This window comes from Echeneis naucrates, chromosome 14 (assembly GCF_900963305.1).
Source record: "Echeneis naucrates chromosome 14, fEcheNa1.1, whole genome shotgun sequence".
Classification (NCBI taxonomy): Eukaryota; Metazoa; Chordata; class Actinopteri; order Carangiformes; family Echeneidae; genus Echeneis; species Echeneis naucrates.
The window spans coordinates 16,533,887-16,556,256 of record NC_042524.1 but is presented as its reverse complement, the minus strand read 5'-3'; the positions used below and the strand labels follow the sequence as shown (position 1 = coordinate 16,556,256).

The following is a 22,370-nucleotide window of genomic DNA, read 5'->3' as shown; positions in this document are numbered from 1 at the left end:
GTCATGTCTGGGGCTCTGTGGTTCCAGGTGTTATGGATTACTTATTTATTTCGTTGACTTTGTGAATTTGGACTTGACCGGTGGGAGCCTTTGCTTTGGTGAGAAAAGATTACCTAATACTTCAGGCGCTTCCTCTGCACAAAAAAAAAAGACTAGCATACAAAAATATTAAACGACAGTATACATGCCACACCGTTAGCATGTGTGTCAGGTGTTAATGTGTTTCTATTAATGATTTCCGGGGAATCTTTAAATCGCGCCGTGTTTTGCTCGAAAGCACACCGGAAGGAGCGGCTCTGCGGTCACGTGACGGCAGAGTCGCTCACGTGACAGACTGAGCCACAAAACCCCGCCGCGGTGTTGTTGAGCAGGCAAGCGAGACTGGACCAGCATGGTTCCTCCAGGGAAAGCCGGGCTGCTGGGCCTCCTGTGCCTGTTGGCAGTCTTTGACTCGGGCTGTCTGCTGGACAACGGCATGCTCTTCCCCCGGGAGTCCTCCTCCAGAGAGCTGAAGGAGCTGAACGGCCTGTGGAGCTTCAGGGCCGACAGGTCCCCCAACAGGAAGCAGGGCTTCGAGAGGGCATGGTACAAACAACGGCTGGCAGAGGTGAGCTGGACAGACCGAGGCAGCTGTTTGTTTGCTTAGCAGGTCAACAAATCCGAGCTGCTCTGAAGTAAGGCGAGTTACTGGCAGTACGTCAGAGCTGTGAGATGCGAGAGACACTAAACACAGCACAGAGAGTGCAAACTCCGTGTCAAAGTCTGCAGAGAGCTGCTGCACAACACCACACTGACACAATGAAACCCATACACTGTTATTCTAATCATCAGAATTATGATCAGATGTACCGCCGTAGAATTGTTGTTGTCAGTCTCTTGTGTTACATGACTAATAAAACTCGTAACTGTCATCAGCATTTCCAGCATAACCAGATCAGCAGCAGTTAACACTCGTTCATAGGTTCATAGACATCATTAAAACATATGATGCATTCAAATAAAATTGGTATTTTTACAACTTATGACTTTACTGTGGTCATTTTTTATTTATTTATTTATTTATTTATTTTAAACCTAAGAAGCCTGGAGTGCTAAAACATACAGCTACAAAATCACAAGAAAAAATAAAAATGTATACACTTGATTGAATGTTGGGCAAATATCGTTCTCCTTTCTAAACTTTTTAATCATCCTGTGTCACGACCTCACAACATGAATGTGTTGTTGCACCCAGGCAGGGATCTAACAGAGATTTACATTTACTATAAAGTAAATATACTCAGTAAAAAGTCATAATTGTAACGCTACTAGTGATTATTATTGTCATTGCGGTAAAACTCTTACTGCTGCATAGAGGTGTTCCACTCTTGGTTCTGTTATTTGAAAGTGTCTTGTTTTCCTTAGACTGGCCCAGTGATTGAAATGCCGGTCCCTGCCAGCTACAACGACATCACCCAGGACGCCACACTAAGAAATTTCATTGGCTGGGTGTGGTATGAGCGGGAGGTGGTCTTACCTGCCCGCTGGCTTGCAGATGAAACAACACGAGTGGTCCTTAGGGTGGGAAGTGCTCACTACTATGCCATGGGGGTAAGTAACTCTCTTTCACAAGAAGTAATCAGCATCAGTTGCTGAAAACTTGTGTAAAGACTTGCTGTATATTACTAATACAAAATATGGCTATCCTTGTTTGGATTCATAGGTGATTAATCACTTTATACCACCTACTGAGTTCAGGTGATCAACCACTCTTTTCACCTTCACAGTGGGTGAACGGGGTAAAAGTGTTAGAGCATAATGGTGGCCATCTTCCCTTTGAGGCTGAGATCAGCAGAATAATCCGCAAGGATCCTACTATGCCATGCAGGATCACCATCGCTGTCAACAACACTCTGTCTCTGGAGACTCTTCCTCCTGGAATCATCAAATACATGGACGACCGCACCCAGTAAGATAAGATAAAAATTGAATGTCCGTTTTGGAGGGGTGGTAGTAGCTCTGAGCACATCACTGCTTTGTTACTAAGAATACCGAAAGAGGAATGAAGTGTTAAGTTTTGGGTTTTTTTTTTCCAAAATGCTTACTCACTTGGCAGAGGTAAAGTGACTTATGAGTGAGAGACATCACTAAGGCTTCACTGATGGGAAGCTGAAGAATCAGTAGTGTGATTGCTTCAATTTGATGCCATGCTTGACATCAAACATTCAAAATCTTTACTGGTTTGGTGACAATTTGACCTGGGGTAAAACTTTAAACAGGATACTGCCTTCCACTTTGAAAGATCTTTCAGCTTCTTTGAATATCTTTTACAGTTTAAGTTTATTCCAGATCTGGGCATTGGTATATAGACATGGCTTGACTCATTGCTTTGCCAATGAAATTTTAGAAACTGGTGACAACAAAACTGAAAGAAATTGACTCTGCCATTAAATATCACAACAGCAAATGTATCAAGTGGCCGCGTTTAGGCGCCTGGAGATAGTGAATGTGTTCGGCATTTTTGCTCAAAAAATAACTGCATCATCAATCATTTACTAAACTACTTCCAAATTAATCTTCTTGGTCTGTCTGTTGGCAAATGCATTTGAGTGCATTGCACTGTGTTAAAGTTGCACCACGAAGATTCTTAAACTGCTTGTTAGATTTAATATTTCAACTGCATCCAGTACTTGCATATTATTGAAATCACATCATTACATCTTACAGTAGTTACTTCGTTCAGTGCTCGCACGTAAACTTTCTTATTTTCTGTGCTTGCCACTCTGACATGGTTAAAGGTCCTGTTGCTGGAATTTGGATGAGATTCAAATGTGCACAGTTTCTGTCAGTGGGTACTCGTATCCTCTGGAAAATAATATTTTTTTCAACAGGTATCCTGATGGTTACTTTGTGCAAAGCATCTTCTTTGATTTCTTCAACTATGCTGGGATACATCGTCCGGTGCTGCTCTACACTACTCCTAAGGCGTATGTGAATGACATCACTGTGGTGACTGACTTCCTGGATGATATTGGTAAATTGCTGAGGGATGCACTGAACACCTCACTCACTTACTCACTCGTTTGCTCTCTCTCTCTCTCAACGTATCCGATCGAGACAGACGGCTGCCCTTCCTGAGGCTGGTTCTGAACGAGGTGTCAGCCTCTTAAAGAAAGTTTTTCCTTGCCATTGTTACCAAGCGGTTTGTCTTGGAGTAACACCTCCATAAAGAGCTTAGACCTGTTCTCCATGTAAAGTGCCTTAATGTAATGTAGCACAACATAAGTATGAGTTTGTGCTATATAAATAAATTGGATTCCAAATTAATAAATAAATATAATGAAATTATAAATCAATTAAAAATTGGTGACATACAAAGTCACAAGACATGGCTGCTTTCCCTTGTGTTTCAGGTTTCGTGAAATATACAATATCAGTCAAAGGTGCTGTCACAGCCAACATGAAGGTCAGTTTGATGGACAAAAGTGGAAAGTCTGTAGCCTGCTCCAATGAGCAAACTGGAGTCCTCAAAGTGGCAAATGTCCAGCTATGGTGGCCGTACTTAATGCATGACAACCCAGGCTATCTTTACTCTTTGGAGGTAAGACAATATGTTTATACTGTTTAACACTGATGTGCCAAAGTGTCAGATTCCCATTATTAACTTTTATTCATAGTTTGTCAGCTACATCATCCTAGACTGGAATTACAGCACCAACAATATTTTAGAATGATGATACAAAACACCTTTCTAGTAGTTAAAAGCTGTGATCCAATGATACATGAAAGCATTTAGGCTATATCAGGAATTTCTGCTACCCACCTTCAATGCGTTATCAAAGTTTACACAATTAGTGAGATTAACAAATGGATCATGAGCCAAAGAATGTTAATGAACTTGCTTAAATTCATTTCTATACCACCAAATTGTCTGGAATCCATTAGCAGAAAAGTGTTCAACGTGACAGCTCATGGAAGCCAAATCTGGCTTAATTTGTCATCAAATGGAAAAATCAGCATGATGCAGATGTTAACCTTTTCCTGGGCAGGTGTTTCTACCTTGGCTATGGTAAGGGAAAGACAAAACAAAAAATAAAAAAGGATATATATGGTCTAACTTTTATTCACACATACTGATTGTAATTTGATATGGTCTTCATGGCCAACAGGAACACAATCCTGCATCAATGTATGTATTAGTATTGTGTTACTAAGTATGTTTAGTTTTTACCCTCATTGTTACCAAAGCTCCTCTTTTATGTGCCAAATTTTCATATGTTGTGCAAAAGGAGAGATTTGCTGCTCTTTTCAGTGGCACTTTAAGTTTTCTTAGCTCTGTCACAGTAAAATAAGCAGATTGTAACCAAGAGAACCAAAGGTATTTCGCACATTTACCAGTAATCTTTTCTAACCTTACCTTGTATGTGTACTTTATATGCAGGAAAGTGGTGACATCGTTGTCTTGTTTCAGCTCTTCACCACACACTGTTGCAATTTTTGCATCACTTTAAGGTTGCGAATGAGCTTCCTAACTATTTGTGGGGTTTTTTTTTTTAATTCTGCCAAAACATTTTTACACAGTCTGTGTGAAACTGGCCCTTGTTCACTTTGACATACAGGTTCGTTTAATGGCAGCTGATGAGAGAGCTACACATGAAGATGTCTACACTCTCCCAGTCGGCATCCGCACTGTTAAGGTCACCAGCACCCAGTTCCTCATCAACAACAAGCCCTTCTATTTCCATGGAGTTAATAAACACGAGGACTCTGATGTAAGTACCACTAGAGGGAAGCAAAAGCTTTACCCAAAGACAAAGCAGCATGTCTATTCTAACATTAAACCCAGCGAACATCCTGAGACAGTGCCTGACATGACATGATATTAATTCTTGTTTTTGCCCTGCATGCCAGATTCGCGGTAAAGGCTTGGACTGGCCCCTGGTTGTCAAGGACTTTAACTTATTGAAGTGGCTGGGGGCCAACTCGTTCCGCACCAGCCACTACCCGTACGCTGAAGAGATCCTGCAGATGTGTGATCGCCATGGCATTGTAGTAATAGATGAGTGCCCTGGAGTAGGCATCAAAGACATGTGAGTGTCTCTGTGACCTGTGGGTGCATTAGTGGGGGTCAACAGAGTAAGCATGTTACTCTTTAGCCACATTGTATCAGCACAGAGGACTAATTTACTTAAATGTCGTCACTGCTGATGCTGTTAAAATAAAGAGAAAATTTGGAGATGGTTACAATAAAATACAGTTAACTTCAGTTTGATTTATCTAAAAAGCTAAGTAATGTCAGTCTGTCAGCCGGATGGTCTGTAGGTTTAACACTTAGGTCCCGACAGAAATCTTACAACAAATATTTGATATCCTATGAAAAGCTGTAAAATTTTGTTATCCTCCTCAATTTAAAATAGGTATAAATTTATGGTGGTCATTAAAATTGGGGGACTTTCTACAGTAACAGTCAAAAATTTGGATACTTTCCTCATTCAAATGAACAGGAAAGTGTGTCCAAACATTTTTTTTGTAAAGTTAATATTAGTAAATAGGCATTACAATGCCACCTGTCTCTTTTCTTCTGTCTACAATGGGAAAATAATTCTCTGTTGCTCAACTTAAACAATGTATTTTTCTGCTGTGCTGTATAAAGAAGTTTATTACATTCTGTTACAGTCTGCACCACTAAGTGTTCTACATACCAGCTGCCAGCATTGTGATGAACTTGTATTCTTGGTATTTACTTAGTATGAGATTCATAAATGTGTGGTTGGTGAGCTGAATATTTTAATGACAGGTTCACATCTTACAAGCTGTCTGTAAAATAGACTCCGTGCCCCACAGCTCAAGCTGTTGTCACTTTTATTTTCTTCTGCCTAACTTGGTGCATGAGTTTATGGATCTGCAGCATCTAACTGTTGGGTTACAATCCTGGTAATGGCATGATATGATGGTGTTTTTGTCACCTCAGGGTTTGCTTTGTCTTTTGTGCTTCTCTGAGCTAGTCGTAGTTTTGGAAACAACTCCCTCGGCCATCACCTGGATGTCATGGATGAGCTTGTACGTCGGGACAAGAACCATCCCTCTGTGGTCATGTGGTCAGTAGCGAATGAGCCTGCAGCAGAGATGCCTCCAGCTGAATTTTATTTCAAGTGAGTACTGAGGACTGCACTGATTAACTAATTGTTCACACAAAGTCACTGTTGCTTTGTGGAAATCAAGGATAATTTTTTCTTTGTGCCTAACCCCTAACCCTATGAAGCTAGCCCCAACCCAGCTTGAGTTCAGCAATAGCCTAAGGCTTCAGAGAGACAAAGTGCTAACAAATACTAGACCCTAACTGCCATAGTCATTCTGTAAAGTGACTATTGTACGTGTTGATGGCAAAGCCCAGATTGCTTTCGGACAGTCGGAATCAACTATTGGCGTTCTCTGATATTATTGTGATTATTTATTGTCTATCACTGTAAATGCACCTGATTCCTAGATCACTACCCAGTGCACTACATTTGCTATTTAGTCACCTTTTGTTTTTCTTGCAGGATTTTGATAAGACACACCAAAGGTCTGGACCCTACCCGGCCTGTCACTTACATCACTGCCAGTAACTTTGCCAGGGACAAAGGAGTGAGTTTTTATGGTGAACTGTACACACTCAATCGTTTTCATTTGCAGTGGCAAATATGCTTTTGTTCTTTAGTGAAGGAGTAACTTAACATCAGTTGTTTCTTTTGGAATCTTAGGAAATGTAAAACTAAAATAATCTCCTTGATCAGGACTATGTGGGATTAGTTTGATCAGACTTGACTGACTATCCACACAACATGAACAAACAACACCATAACTGTTGCTATTTTCAAATGCTAAATGCCAACCACACTAAGCTACTGAAGAGCACAGAGAAAACAACATGATCCATTGTAAATTAACCAGACCTTCAAAGTTTGACAGCAATGGGTTTAGTCTATTCATGTTGAACCGCATGATTCAAAGTTAGAAGATAATGCAGAAAAAACTGACAGAATATATGCCTGTTCCTCAAAAAGCTGCAGCCAGATACAGGCCTCTAGTGAAGCAGATGAAGTGAACAACAAAGAAGTGAAGACAAGTTTTTGTTGTTGACAAAAGTTAGCAGAATTGTTGATAGCTCCTCATGCCCGAGGAGTGTGTTTTACATTCCTGTGATGTGAGGGAAACATTTCAGGGGGATGATTGTAGCTCAAAGGTAATGATTAGTTTGTAAAGGTTTGCAATTTGTGAAGGCTCAGTGAGTACAGTATTTTATCACTTCACTGTTCAAACACCGTCCATTCCAGTTCAAGTTACTGCCACCACACGTCCTCCTACTTGCTAAGGGCTTAAAAGGCAAATCCACCATATTTTGCATTATTATTTTCATGATAATGGCTACCACTACAAAATTCTTTGTGTGTAAATGGCTAAACGGCTGAATAAATCAATCCATTAGAAGTTTGACAGCCTTTATTTGTGATTTTTGGTCATTAAAATGGATCAAGCTCTGTGTAATAACGCAGAAGTCATCGTTGTGCTAAGGCGTCTCTAAAAGTGATATGATCTCATATCTTGTCCCTAGGCCCCCTATGTGGATGTTCTCTGCGTCAACAGTTACTTCTCCTGGTACCATGATCCAGGCCACACAGAGGTCATCCCCATCCAACTCAACACTCAGTTTGAGAACTGGTATGGAAAGTACCAAAAACCCATCATTCAAAGCGAGTACGGGGCCGATGCTGTGTCGGGGCTTCACAGTGTGAGGATTCACAAAACCTACACGTTCAGTTAGCTGACCAGCAATTATCCTGTATACATTAATATTTATTTTTGTTCACTCATGAGGCAGCTTTCTTCTCACGTTACAGGATCCACCCATGATGTTCACCGAGGAGTACCAGAAGGTTGTCCTGCAGAACTATCACGATGTGTTTGACCAGAAGAGGAAGCAGTACGTTGTCGGTGAACTCATCTGGAACTTTGCTGATTTCATGACGGCGCAGGGTAAGACAAACACGGATCATGACAACCTGCACAACCAGATCTGATTCCTCATAGCTGATACCACAATAAAACACTCTGCACTTAACGCCTCATGATGAGAGCGACACAGATACTTACTTCCATGCCATTAACTAAAACTACTAATTGTCATTTCATTAAATGTCAGAATTTGAGTGAAGTTGAATACATGTATGTTTAAAAATGAAATGGAAACATGAATCAGAAGTGTTACTGGAGTGTTTCCAAGGACACGCCACATGAGCTAGAGGAGTCACTGTGGCCTCCTTTAAATTGTCCTTTAACATCAGTGCAAATTTCTTGCCAAGTTTCCATGGGAGGAGTTTCCCATGGACCACCAATTCTAAAGGCCCTGGTGACAGAGCTATTTTAATCTACACTTATTTACTTACAGCTATAGGTTTCACTTTTCTGGTTTTGGCAATCAGGCAGCTCAGCCTACTAAAAAGGAATCTCTTCTTACATTAATCAATCGTCATAATGGGATGAACAAATGCTGCTTCGATTGTTGTCCCTTTTATGACTTGTTGCTCCATTTTGTGTCTGCAGGGCTCATACGTGTTGTGGGGAACAAGAAGGGCATTTTCACCAGGCAGAGGCAGCCCAAAGCAGCAGCGTTTCTCCTCAAGGATAGGTACTGGAGACTGGCTAACGAAACAGGCACACTTGCCCCTTGGACCAAGTACCAAGGGTGGCCCTGACACCTGCCTCAGTCCAGATATATTCTGGTAAAATCCTGATCTACTTTGAAAACTTGATTTGAAATTATTTCACTGATTGCGCCAATATGAAACACAGCTGATTCATGCTTTTATGTCATTTATCAAGTACCAACTCCAACGCTATGTCCAGGCATTATTCATCAACATGGAAACATAAAGAAGTGGTCATACTGCTAAAATCAGCTCAGATTTCCCTTTTCCAATAATGAATGTAATATGATTTCCCGACCACACACCTCAGTCAGGGCTGGAGGGATTTGCAGGATATTCTGGCACAGATATGTGAGGTGGTGTGTTTCAATTGGGGCCATAAAAAAGTCAGATCAACAACCAATCTAAAACCTCTGTATTACAGATTAGATCTGACCTTTTCTCCTGTCAGATGATATGAGTGCACCTGGCAAAGGCACTATACTGCACCGAAGGTACAGCCTTCACTGCTGTGTGAAGCAGTTACCTTGATTAGGAGTTTGATATAATACCAGTGCTGGTAGTGGATATAATCATGGAAGTGCTTCATATTTATGTATAAAAATCACCTTTGTGAACCACAGCATTAAAGAGGTGGCATGTAAGAGGGAGCACAGTGGATATGTAAGCTGTGGGGATTTTAACAAAAGTTTTGTAGAACATATGGATGTACACCCCAGCCTTGGTGCTGTTTCTTGAAATCTCTGATTAAATGCTTTGAAAAGCACAATAAAGCTCTGTGGTCTCAAACTCTTGTGTAACCCTGAGGGTTTAGTTGTGGTTGTTGATGGTGGCATGACTGCTATCAGACTTCTCACTATCTGTGACGCTGCTGGTGGCTTCACTACATGTTTGACCTTTGTGTTACAGCTGGACAAATACAGAATATTCCGATTCCACTTCAGTTGTCTCATCCACTCAACACTAAATGGGGCTTAGTTTACCTCCATTTCATGAAATTCTTTAAAGTGTCAGAACAAAACTTGAACAGCAATGATTTCTTTGGATTTGTTCCAGCTGTTCTTTCTGTTTTCACAATCATGAAGTTGCATAACTGTATTCATGTTCTACTAAGGAAACATGTCACATGACAAAACCTTTAAACTACTTTTCTGAAACATTAAATTAGTCAGTATTCTTTATCAGCACTGATAAAGACCTCATCATGGCTGAGCCAAATGAATATACATTTTCTTCATAGACATCAAGGCCGTGATTCATGGTTACTTTTTATATCTGTCCATGTGAGGCTGATGTTCAATAGCATTTTATTGCATTAGCATCCTGCAATTGTGTTTGGTTATTGAATACAAATCAATAAAATACAATAAGATAAAAAAAGTTAAATAAATTACATTAAAAAAAAAAAGTTCAATCAATGACATCGTCAGGAAAAGTTGAACCTGCTCTTCTGCCTTAGAGAAGACAGAAGAGTCAAACAGGTTTTACTTGGAGTAGTTGTTCTTCCTGTTAATTGTGGTCTTATCCTGTCATCATATCCAGAAAACAAGAGTTGCACTGCTTTTTCTGATCAAGCTGTCCAAAATTTATCATAAGATGAAATGAATTTTCTGCTGAGGGAGTTGGTCAACTCAAGTTGACTCATATTAATTTAAGATAAAATGTAGATTGTTTTTGAAGACGTTTGATTACAGGAGGCTTAACCTGCTCTGTTGGTCCTTTAGTTCCGAAATCAGCACTAACTCCTGGTTACTTTCACTGTTATTTCATTCAAAAAACTTAAAATGACAGACCATTTCAGAGGGAATGTTTTAATGGTAGATAATTTCCACATGACAATGACAATTAAAAATGTACTCATGTCAACCTTTTCCACAGTTTTCCCTTAAGATGGATTTGAACAGATTACCTTTGTCCGACCCTCCTGCCATTCCTTTAACACTTTTCTGTGTAAGAAAATACAGCATTTTAAAACATATTTGGCAATACAGAAGCAAACTCAGTAAGTTTTCCTCCACAAAGAAATTTAATAAACATTTTATGCTGACACATGGACTCCTAGCCCTCCAACCCGTCAATAATAATAATAATAATAATAATAATAAAAAAAAAAAAAAACTAAAATAACCCAGAATGTTAACAGTCTATACATCTAAAGGGCACAATTAATGACAAAATTAAAGTTACAATCATATGGTTAAACAGAGTGTCTTTTAATCTAACAAACATGTCCTAACTAGACGAAATAAAGATCAAAATTATAGTGGACTTGAGGAAGGGGAAAAAATTAATCTGACAGGGCATATTGTCTGTCAATTTCTGAATGGACTTTTGCACTGACATTGGATATTAAATCTTTGGGAATTACCAATTTATAGATTACATTTTAAGGGAGGCAAGCAGAAGTGCCAGTTTCAGTTACCATTCTTTGTTTTACAAGGCTATTACTGTTGCTCGTCTTTGGCTCAAGGCCTAGTGATCAAACAGAAGGCACTTTTGTTGGCTTGGTGATGCAACTAACATGGCAGTTATACCTCAGGGCCTAAATTAATTTTTGTAAGAATGCAGTATTGATCCTTTTGATCTTTTTGACATGAAATCATCACGCACAATGGTGATCCTTTAACCAGCAAAAGATTCCAAACATTTAACATCCAAATTCCTAACTTTTTCCTTAAAGTAACTGTTAACAACTAGTGTGTTAGGTTGCATATGACTGGATCCATGAACATAATGATAGGCTACTTGATGTGCCTGTGCCAGTTCTGTGATCAATACTGACAGGATTCATAGTTGCTGCAAAAAAAAAAAAAAACAAAACAAAAAACACTATCAAGTAATGTCAGTTTGAGTTCTCTACATAAAAGACTGTGCAAGTGAATCCATAGAAGACTTGTCTTATGTGAGTGCACAGGATTTCAAAGACAAAACAGTGTTGTGGCTGATGTGTCGCTGAAAAATGAGCTAACGCAAACCTGTCCAGGCAATACTGTGTAAGGAAGATCTTAAGGATGAGTAGGAAATATTTTAATTGTTAACAAGGAGAACAAAGGGTGTGTTAAATTTACTGTAACAGCTTTAATACCTTTTTGCCAATTTACTACCAATCATGTCACCTTAACAAGTTTCCAAACCAGATCACCAAGTCTAAATGAGTTTTCTTCCAGGCAGCGACTGGTTCTCATTTTGCTCTGTGTGGTAATAAATATCCAGAGTTCAAATTTGCTTAAAAGGGAACTGCACTGATTGCAGTTTGTAAATAAACCCAGTGTAGAGGGGTGGAGTAATACAAGAGTCATCTGAAACTAGATTGTATCACATTCATCAGAAAGACTCTCACCCAAGCCAGACAAACAGTCTGTGAAGGAATGTGCGCTGGAAATGTCCAGTCTGTTAAAGTTTACAACATCCCATTGTCAAATGAACAGAAAATGCAGTCAGCCTAAAATATATGAAAACCTATATTTTTTAAAAATCAACAAGTTTTGCTTTGGAACAGTCAACAGTGGTGTCCACCAGTCTATATATGAGATGCAGTAAATGGGTCACAACATGAAAGAAGAGATATACAACTTTACAAGATCTCAGGAAAATAATATCACCTCATTTTCAATTCACATGTACAACTGATGACTTCATGATTCACAGGAAGTGCATTGCTGAATTTCCTTTCCTGGTTGTTGGCATTATCAGCACATTAACCACCTTCACCCTATAAAACTGCCATCTAGGATAATTTGTGTTCCGTTAAAACACGAAGGGGCTTGGAGACGAGCAGGGATGGAAACTATTAACAGGTTGGTTCAACACCACAAATGAGTCACATTATCACAGTTACTAATAGGACTGTTATAGATCTTTGACTATGTGTGAGATTGTCCAATGGCCATCACATACTTAAAGCCAGGAGACAGTGTACCATGCATCTGTCAGGTAGGAGGATTCTGGATGGAAGAGACAATGGTCCTTCTTCGCCACCGGAGTAACAGTGTTGTGGATTTGTAGCAAAGCCACAGTGACCCATGCTTGCTGTCCCCCCTACTGTGATCCATCAGTGCAGACCTTGCTAGGTTAGCCAGTCAGCCACTTCATGAAAAGCTTCAGTGTGACAATAAAACCATCAGTGACCTCCTCCTGCAGCAAACACCCCCCAAACTCCACATATGGCTTAACATACCATTTTGTTTTCTTACACCTTGTTACACTTCTGGTGTTCATGTAAACAAAGTATTACAGTTTCCAAGGTTTGTCATGTCCTGCGGACGAACTGTAACTCAGCTTGGCAAGATCACTGTTACTGTTCAATTGACATCCAAATGTACACAGGCGTGCACCATGAACGAAAACCTGACGATAATTAAAGCAAGTGAAACAGAAAGATTAGAGATGCTTCTGCCACCAGGTCACTCTACTCTTGAGCAGACAATCACAGTGTAGCAGCCTTTTGCTACCTCATGAGACTCTATTAGGGAAGGAGAAACACTTCACCGGTATCTTAATTTACAAAACTGTGATCAGAAAAATAAAGCCTTGGACCCATGACAATAAAATGAGCAAAACTGGTGTTAACATGACATCACCCTCCCCATCCCAAAACGAGATGTTTAAAAAAAAAAAAAAAAAAATCACCTTAACACTCCTTTAGGCACATAAGTCTTTATGGATCCCACTTTTGGTGGTCAGGAATGCTTTTCACACGATAACCAAACCAAAAAAAAAGGGTGAGGGTATGTTGATGCAAACTCGGTGAGACGAACCTATACTTCTGTTCAAAAGACTTGTGTTGGTGGCTTCAGATGAGACGGTTACCACGTACAACAAAGAAATCCACATAACTCTGAACCGCATGCCTGACCAGGATTACAGGACAGAAGATGCCCGAAGTGCATCTTCCGGCACATCCACCTCACTGTGACCTTGATAACTTTTTATTCCAGATTTAACTCATGTTTTCTCCTGTTTAGTTGGTAGTTTTTAATTTTCTTTCTTTTTTGTGTGTGCGTGTGTTTTGTTTTGTTTTTTGTTTGTTTGTTTGTTTTTTTTTTTACCGTAAAAGGTTTGTGTCAACACTAACTCACAATCTAGCCTGGAATATTGCTCAGCAGCTATTTACAGAATTGCAAAACAAAACAACCTGATCTACACAATATCTCACATTGTCCCATATTTATTTTTAGTGGTCCTCTTCAAAAACAAAGCTACTACAAAGTGTAAACATAAAAAATAACAAAACTATTCTGTATAAATGTTATTCGTTTTTCCCCCTGATCCTGCCATTGAACTTTACCTGCAAACTGTCAATAACCATAATGAGCATTTGTCTAATTTTAGGACCCATCTTTCAGCTCAATATTTTAGTGCAGGTCTGCTGTGCAGTAATAGGACCTTTCTAACCATTTCATGTGAACTCCTTTAAATGTCCTGTTTTTCTTCCATTTAGCGACCCTTTGTTCATATGAGAGCTTGTCCTCCATCGTTCTGCATTGTGGCCTTCTGCGTCTGCTTGCTTGGGTTGTTTTGTTCCTGTCACACACAGTCACACCCACACCCACACCCACACCCACCCAGACACACACAAACAGCCAATCTCCTACTTGAGAGAGTACAATGTTAAAGAAGGTACAAGAAATTAAAGAGAATCATCTTCCACTTACAAATCCTTCCATGTTTGCAATCAACATTTGAGACGTCAGGCCCAACATTTAAGTTAAATTTCTTCATTTTTTTTTTTTTGAACACACAGCAGAATAAACATTGTTTGGAAGCAAGGTCTCCTGGTGGCAAGTCAAATGTTCAGAGGTCACATTTCTTTTCTTTTTTTGTGTGTTGTCGTACTTTTGCCGCTCTTGACAGCTTAGTCCTGCTTCACCTGGAGCTGCTGCTTCCAGGCCTCATTCAAGTAAACCAGTCGCTTGTAGTTGAGAATAAAGAGAATGAAGTTCAGCGCATATGTGGTGATGCAGATGATGCAGAAGTCCTTTAGGACAAAGTAGAGGATGTAGCCCAGGTAGAGCGAGCCCACCACCGACAAGATTGATGTTGTCATGAGAATGAGGGCGGCCATTGCACTGACAGTCATTCCTAAAGCAAGAAACACAAACTAAGACTCAGGCAAATAACCATTAAAAAAGGCACAACTTTGCAACACACATGCAGCCTGATGATTCTATTTACATGATCAGCCTCCTCGTGATGATTTAGCTCAGACACTGAATAGACTCATCAGACTATGCCACTGTCACATGAGCTCCTGTCATAGTTCTAAAGCTGAATTTCCTCGCTGTTAATGCTGGTGATATCAACCATTGCTAAACAACACATGGGCATTTCCTCTTTTGCTACCAAAACCACTTCATCCCTCCCTGGCATTAACAGTGTCAAAGTTGATCGGAACATAGCATGCATTCATTTGTCCATTATCCCTGTTTGTTCGATGTTTGGTTCGTTTTACTGGCAAAATACTCAGATTACTGAGTATACTGAGATACCAGTTACTGGTTTTGTCTCGGTTGACCAGTGACTGTAAGGTAGGAACTAACTGCAGTGATTGCTGACAGTGCTCACTGTCTTCATTTATTATTAATTAGATAAATTGAAATCCTAACATACAACAGTGGACTCCAGTGGGTTAGGGTTTAAACCACATTTATTTAACCTCAGTTCCTTGTGACTACACAATAGGATATTTAGCAGTGAACATGAATTCTATCTTTACCAGCTGTGACACTGACGTGATAAATCCATTAACGCATCAATAATTACAATGCAATTACATAATATGGTAGGTGGCACAAACATTTGGAATCTAATGCTTTTACATGTTTACTCACATAATACCAAATCTTTATAAAGCTGTGGTAGCACAGTAGAGGCCTTTAGCCTGGGAAATATCCACCATACCTTCTCTTCTTGGGGTTGGCAATGTGACAGTCTTTTCTATGAGGTGGCAGAGGCAATAAATTTGTCCTAGAAACAGATGTTTCCTCTAACTACTATATATCTGTGTGTATTAGACCATTGTGGGTGATGTTGCAAATCATTGAGCAGGTCGAGCTTAATGGACACATTTAATTTTTATTCCTATGGTATTCCCATCAATGTAACGAACTTTGATTTGACGAGTGTTTCATTTGCTGGATTATCCCAAAATAAAGAGTATTACCTGTATATCTTGTGGAAAGAAAAAAACGGTAAAATCCTTCTGAATATTCTCAAGATATAAAATGGCACTAGTCAGCACTTAAAGTCTCAGTTGTGGAGATTTTGGAGACACGCCTACTCACAAATATTGGACAGTCCAAGGCTGTGAGAATAATCCAACCTCTGAAACTGAGCAGCATTGACTCTATTATGGAAATCTTGACCCGCTGTAGCAGTTTGGCTTAACTGGGCTGCTATTGTGTTAGTCAAATGAGTGTTAACTACTGTGGCTAAAAGAACCTCTTGTTCTGTGCCAGCACCAGGTGGCCAGACAAGCCTACAGACCACTCAGCGGGCCAACATGTCAAAGCCTCAAGACTGAGTCAGCAACACCAACACTGTATTGAAGGTAGCGGTGACCAATGGGACAAGAAACCTTTAAGTAACAACACATCACACCTGAGACGAAATATTAATCATGGCTCTTAACTGTAAGTTTTGAAATTAGACAAAGGCAGAATTATTAGTAGTCAAACTTCAGCATTAAAGCCCACTGATCAAGGCCCAGCAAAGAAGTCTTTATAGAAAATAATTATAAGAAGGTCAATATTGATTGCAGTTCAGCCTCTCACATAAATACGTGATTATATCTTGTGAGAAAGGCCAATTGTAGCTGTGACTGTGGAGAGCAAAGTATTGAGTTAGCACTAGATATCAGTGTACAAGCTTGGGAGATTTGTTAAGTAGTTGCAACACCAACAGACCACTCAGAGTAAAATGACATCTTACCTAGTAAGAGCTGAAAAGCATAAAAGACAATCCCATAGACACTGTTGGGTTGGTTCAGTGCACTTTCATTTCCAAAAATTGAGCCTAAGAGTCCAAATCCTCGACCCCACCTAGGCAACAGAGAGACAGCAAGAGCAAATAGGAAAGCAGTTACAACTCTATTTCAGGAGTGCTGAAGAACTGCAGCAAGCTAAAAACACTGGGCTATATCTTTGTCTGATGCATTGGGTTATGACAGGACTCAATGACTCAAAATTAAAAAAAAAAACAAAAAAAACAATAGTCAATCTGATCTAGGTCAGGTGATAAAATACCTAACTGAAATACTTCCCCCACTTCTGTTTTGCAGGAACTTGAATGACCAGCACAGTAACGTTTGCCTGGGTAGCCTTATTATTTACAGAAACATATTTTAGTGTTCAACCGAACTAAATCTACTGGGTATTTGATTCTCAAACAACTATGATGTAAAACATAAAAAATAAAGAGAGAAGTAAAACAGTTCCTAAGAACCCAACATGAAATCTTCCTGGGCATCATTTTGTTCCAAAAACAGCTCGAAACCCACAGGCCTTGACTTTAAATGAAAAGTAGCAAATCAGAAACTGGAGAAGCAACGACGTTTGGCTATTATGCCTGAAAATCACTGCAATTATTGAATAATTGATGGCTATTTTCTGTTGACCAATAGACAAATTAATTAAGACACGCAACATTGTGATGAATGGATTTTTAACAGTCACTAAAGTACAATTAAATGTACCGAACTAAACTCATCTTTTAACATTACCATTTCCTCAACATTGCCGTGATTAAGTTCAGTACCTACTGTGCAACTACTGAATCTCTTATTTAAGAACTGATGTCCAATTTATCTGTATTGGAGTGACCCCCACTACTGTTTAGCAGCAAGTTAAGTATGCTCTCTTGTCTCCACCTGTGAATACCATTCAACCCATCTGCTGCCGCTTTTCAGTTTCCGGGTCACAGGGAGTGCTGGAGCCAAGCCCGGCCAACGTTCCGGGCAAGGGCAGGGTACACCCTGGACAGGTCGCCAGTCCATCACAGGGCCAACACACAGACACAAACAGAGACAAACAACCACTCACACTCAGACCTACAGACAATTTAGAGTCACCAATTAACATGATGTCTTTGGATGGTGGGAGGAAACCCACGCAGGCACAGGGAAAACATCCAAACTCTGCACAGAAAGGCCCCAGGCCGGGAAAACAAACCCGCGACCTTCTTGTTGTGGAGCAACAGCGCTAACCACTACACCGCCATGCTGCGAATGCCATTGCCTTGTTGACAAATAGCTTTAACTCTTTTTGAACACACAAGGTCTCCATTCCAGTTAGTACAGTTAAAGCCAAACTTCAGCATTTTGTCCAGATATTAAGCTGTAATACTTCAGTTTGATTAGACTCTATATATTACCTAAAATAATTATCTAAAAGACAGAATTACACTGATTATACTTAGTAGATAACATCTAAAATGGTGAATGTAAACAGTGAGAGGACATCCTGCATAGAAGACAAATGGGAAATGCCTGCTCATACACTGATGTACAAACTTACTGATGTAAAGCTATATAGGTTTGTTACTATTTGTTCCAAATGTTTCTCATTCTTGTCATGTTTCTGTGAACACTGGAGTTAATTCACTATTAATTTTAAACGTTCAAATGTCTCATTGAGGCAATATAGCAGGAAGAGGTTGGTTCAGTAAAGTAAACCTTTTGTTTTATTTCCTGAACACACCAACATTACTCAACTATGTGACAGAGGTTCTGTGTTAAGGACCAGTCGACTTAAATATAGGTTTCTGTAAATTATTTGGGAGGAATGGTGGTACAGAGAAAACAAGTTTTAATATCAACTTTTTTTAAATAACAAAAAAGATCATGTGGCAGCAGCTTTTGGACTGTACAGTTTCATTCAATCTCATTTCAAATGTCACTTCTTGCCATCTTATTCTCCTTGTGTGTAATAAATTCTGAGTTAAGCTTTTCATTCATACAGCGGACATTCTGGCAAGTGTTTCAGGGCTTTATCTCAAACAGAATTTGAAGAGACATGAACAAAACATATAGTTTAATATAGCAAACAAACATAAGGAGCTGCATTGCAAAGCATAGAACATTCACTTTATCTGTAGCCCTTCATGGTAATAGTGACCAGATTGCACACAGTGAACACTGTTTAGACTGAATTCAACTGATATGCTCACATCTGATTATATTTAGAGCTCTTTTTTAGGAGACAATGACAAGGTTATCTCACACACTCACAAAGACAGTTCACACAGTCATTTAACAAATATGCAAAAAGTCCTCGGCAGGTCACATTCCAGGTATGTTGTCAGTATGTGTTCAACGAAAACTTTCATTCATTGAGATAGATAGACAGATATGATTCAATGAGAGTTGCATTATCACAGAAAGGAAGCCCCAATATTAAGAACGTTAAGGGGTGATCTTTTAAAGGACTGGCTGCTTGGAAACATGCTAGTAAAAGAAGTCCTGCTATTTGCCCGTGGGAAATAAATCAAACACTCCAGCAGCAGCTGTATCTCATCAACAATGCGTGATGATGGGCAGCGCCGACAATGAGGCAGTGACCTCTGTAGCAGCCGGTGTGTGCTCGGTCCCCGGAGGTCGCCCCAGTGGAGGACTTAACCCCTGGGACCGGCTCCCTGCTGACATTAGCACGGCAGCTAATGACAGCGAAGTGACATGATACTGAGCGCCAGCTAGCAGCTTCAGAAGTTACATTTACAAAACTAGCAACATGAAACCAGCTAACCTCCAGACATCCGAGTGTTTGTTCGGCGGAATGAATGACTTCATCCGGACCGACACACACACAAAATGCTCAGTCTGAACAAGCTATCGTCAACTTTTGTGCTCAAGTTGTTACAGATGTTTTATTCCGACATACACAAACGGCAGCAGGACGACCCGTCAACAATAGCAATACATCAACTGATCATTTTTCTTTGCCTCACCGGCTGTGGAGTGTAAAATGGATTTCGTTTGCTAACGGTTAGCAAAGTTAGCTTCAGCGAGCTAACTAGGTAGCAAATAAACGTGCTTCTTAAATGCTCGGCTCAGAGTTATCTCAGAGCGGCTAGACTCGAGCTAACGTTGAGCTCGCAGCCTGTCAGCAGGAAGGGGCAACAGTGCGGTGCAGGGGCAGATGTTAGCGGGCTGTAGGTGACAGACTGGACCGCCAGCCCTTCCCAGTTGGCCACAATAGCAGGCAGCTTCATTGAGCGCCAGTGTCGGCGGTCTTTGCTGAATTCAAATTACCTTGAGCTGAACACTTTTGAACAGCTGATGGAGCTGCTGACGTCGCACATAGCCGTGTAAGTCGGGTCCCGAGCCTTTTCCCTCTCGACTTGAAAAGCATAAAGAGACAGCAGTATGCCCAACAGGCAAACGAGAAGCCGAGCTATTCTTTCCCACCGAGGGGTGGACACTCTCAGGACGGGCGCCGCCATCGCTCCCTGGCCTAGCTGGAGACACGCATACACACGCAGCGAGCTCGCCTGTGAGGCACAGCAGCGACGTGGAAAAGCGTCAGGACGCGCCACACCGTGAGGGGCGGACCCTGAGCCGATCAAGTGTTCATCACCATGACAGGAAAGCACCTCCACCATCACACAGACACCCAACAGGCCCAGCGTCTGGGAAAAGCAGAGAAATTGTGTGTTTGGCCTAATCTCCGTAAATGGAGGAGTGGGCCTATAACGTGTGGCCTCGCTGGGTTCCAGCTAAATCTGTGCACTCGTTTCCTGGGATTGTCTTTCAGGTCTATTTTAGCCTTATTTTAATTACAAAATAATGTCAGGTGAGCAACATTATTGTTACAGCGATAGAAATGTATAAATGTTGTTTAATTCGTCATAGACTGTGCAGAAAACAGACAGCACAGAAAAGAAGGAAGCGAGAGAACACGAGAGACCCAATATAAATAGTCTGTAAAATGACATGGAACCAACTGGATTATACTAAAAACAACCTAACAAAAACAAACACGGACACAAAGTAAAGCCTAACGTTCATATCTCCCCTTTCCTGGCAGTGAGCGCTCAGTGGCGGCCGCGGTCACATGACCACATGTATATAAACACAGGGTGACATCATCTGTTTACTCTCTCCAACGATCGTCTGGTAAAAACTGCTGCAGTCCGTTTCCCAATGGCGACAGATATGGAAAGATTCGTCTCTTTCGAGGAGGCCTATTACGATCAATATGACTACTATAACCTGCTTGAATACTCGTGCCATGCCTGTGGCAAAGGGAGATCCAAGAAAGAAATTGAGCTGAACACCAACCGCCATTGCCCCGCAGGACACGAGAGGAAAATAGCAGAGAAATATCACAACAGCCAAATGAAACGGAGGAGAACCAAGAGCTCGTCGTGTTGATTCCTCTTTTCGGTGCTTACAGGTAATAGTTTACCCGTCGCTGTCTGAAGATTGCGTTGAGAGATAGCTGAAAAGTATGCTCTTATGTAACCGTGTGGTACAACAAACAACTGCATATCATAATATTGCATTCTTTTTTGCACGAGCAGAATAACATATTTTTGCTGCATTATAATTGGATTGTGTGTAATCGGAGCTCATTGCCAGCATAATACAGAATGATTGAAATGTATAATCAACGGTTACCAAAACAGCAACACATTAATCAATGTGTATTTAAATATGCTATCCATGCCTCTTTTTAACGTAAATTGCCAAATACTCACCTATCCTAGCTTCTAAAATGTTACCATTTCCTGTTCTTGCCTGCTGTGCATTGTAAATCGAATGTCTTTTTGACTGTTGTTCAGACAAAACAAGCAAGTGGATTGTAACAATGTCGGTTTTTGGAAATATGGAGAGACATATTTTGCTTGAGATAATTGCAGATTTGTCGATATTATAAATAGCCTTTAGCTGCTGGATGTGTTTTGACCATTTCCTTCTGATTCCACACAGATTTGGACCCAAGGTGGATTTCCGTGTTTACTGTCCTGTCCCAGTGAATGGAGTGCTCTGACAGCAAGAACATTTCCAGCGATCAGTCACGAGACAGCTCCTCATTCCATACTCTATCCTGTAATGAGACCTGCTAATCTCAAGTTACAGCTGTGCAAGAATAGTTTATGTTGAGCTATATGGGTCAGTGGTGTGTGCTTGAGCTATATGGGTGGTTATAGCCATTTTATTTCAGTGAGTCAATATATTATACTGTATTTTAAGTCAATAAAAATTGGTGTTAATGAAACCATCTTGTTGTTCTATCTCTGTTATTCATGACTGAATTAAAACAATTTCAAGTGGATTTAGTATCGCTGGTTAAGTTCTGAATTGAACTTTAAGTTTGTTACGGTTTTGTTTTTCCCAGTCTGTAAAAGTAGAATCTGAGCTATCATCCTTTTCATATTTGTTTACTTACTCAGCAAAGCCAGCTCCAGTTTTGACCTGCCCTCTACTCTCTGTTTCTTCCTGTCTGTCAAGTGATTTCTCTGGGGGGAAACACTTTATGGACGTAGTGAGTAGCACATGGAGACTCCAAGTCAGGGATATTTTTCTCAAAATTGCTCAGTCACATTACTTGTAGTTTGGAAAGTGACTTGGGGGCATTGCGGGTATATATAAATTGTATAGTTATTTTCACTCATAATTTATTTAGGTTTACACTTGATACTTTACATGATACCAAATCCATGCAACCAGAGGTAATTAAAAGCTGCACAAATAATTACTACTTATTA

At 40.2% G+C, this 22,370-nt stretch overlaps 2 protein-coding genes across 3 annotated transcripts; one reads left to right on the top strand and one right to left on the bottom strand.

Moving 5' to 3' along the window:
• The first annotated feature begins 325 nt into the window (after positions 1-325).
• gusb (glucuronidase, beta) lies at positions 326-9,432 on the top strand. Of its 2 annotated transcripts, XM_029518690.1 has the most exons (12): positions 326-607; positions 1,405-1,590; positions 1,767-1,948; positions 2,871-3,013; positions 3,393-3,580; positions 4,599-4,751; positions 4,891-5,069; positions 5,985-6,131; positions 6,522-6,606; positions 7,574-7,750; positions 7,860-7,995; positions 8,563-9,432. In XM_029518690.1, exons 1-12 carry the CDS (start codon positions 392-394, stop codon positions 8,712-8,714), a joined length of 1,944 nt encoding a protein of 647 aa, XP_029374550.1. In that variant the 5' UTR covers positions 326-391; the 3' UTR covers positions 8,715-9,432. The 2 variants fall into 2 exon arrangements, with proteins under 2 accessions (XP_029374550.1, XP_029374551.1); XM_029518691.1 differs by lacking the exons at positions 2,871-3,013; positions 3,393-3,580 and having other exon boundaries at positions 1,767-1,838; positions 4,593-4,751.
• A 1,027-nt stretch (positions 9,433-10,459) lies between these two features.
• vkorc1l1 (vitamin K epoxide reductase complex, subunit 1-like 1) lies at positions 10,460-20,444 on the bottom strand. The gene is made up of 3 exons (XM_029518693.1): positions 19,912-20,444; positions 16,596-16,705; positions 10,460-14,747 (listed from the first exon to the last, which is right to left on the bottom strand). The coding sequence occupies exons 1-3, from the start codon at positions 20,259-20,261 to the stop codon at positions 14,521-14,523; spliced, it is 687 nt and encodes a 228-aa protein (XP_029374553.1). The 5' UTR covers positions 20,262-20,444; the 3' UTR covers positions 10,460-14,520.
• Positions 20,445-22,370: the final 1,926 nt, after the last annotated feature.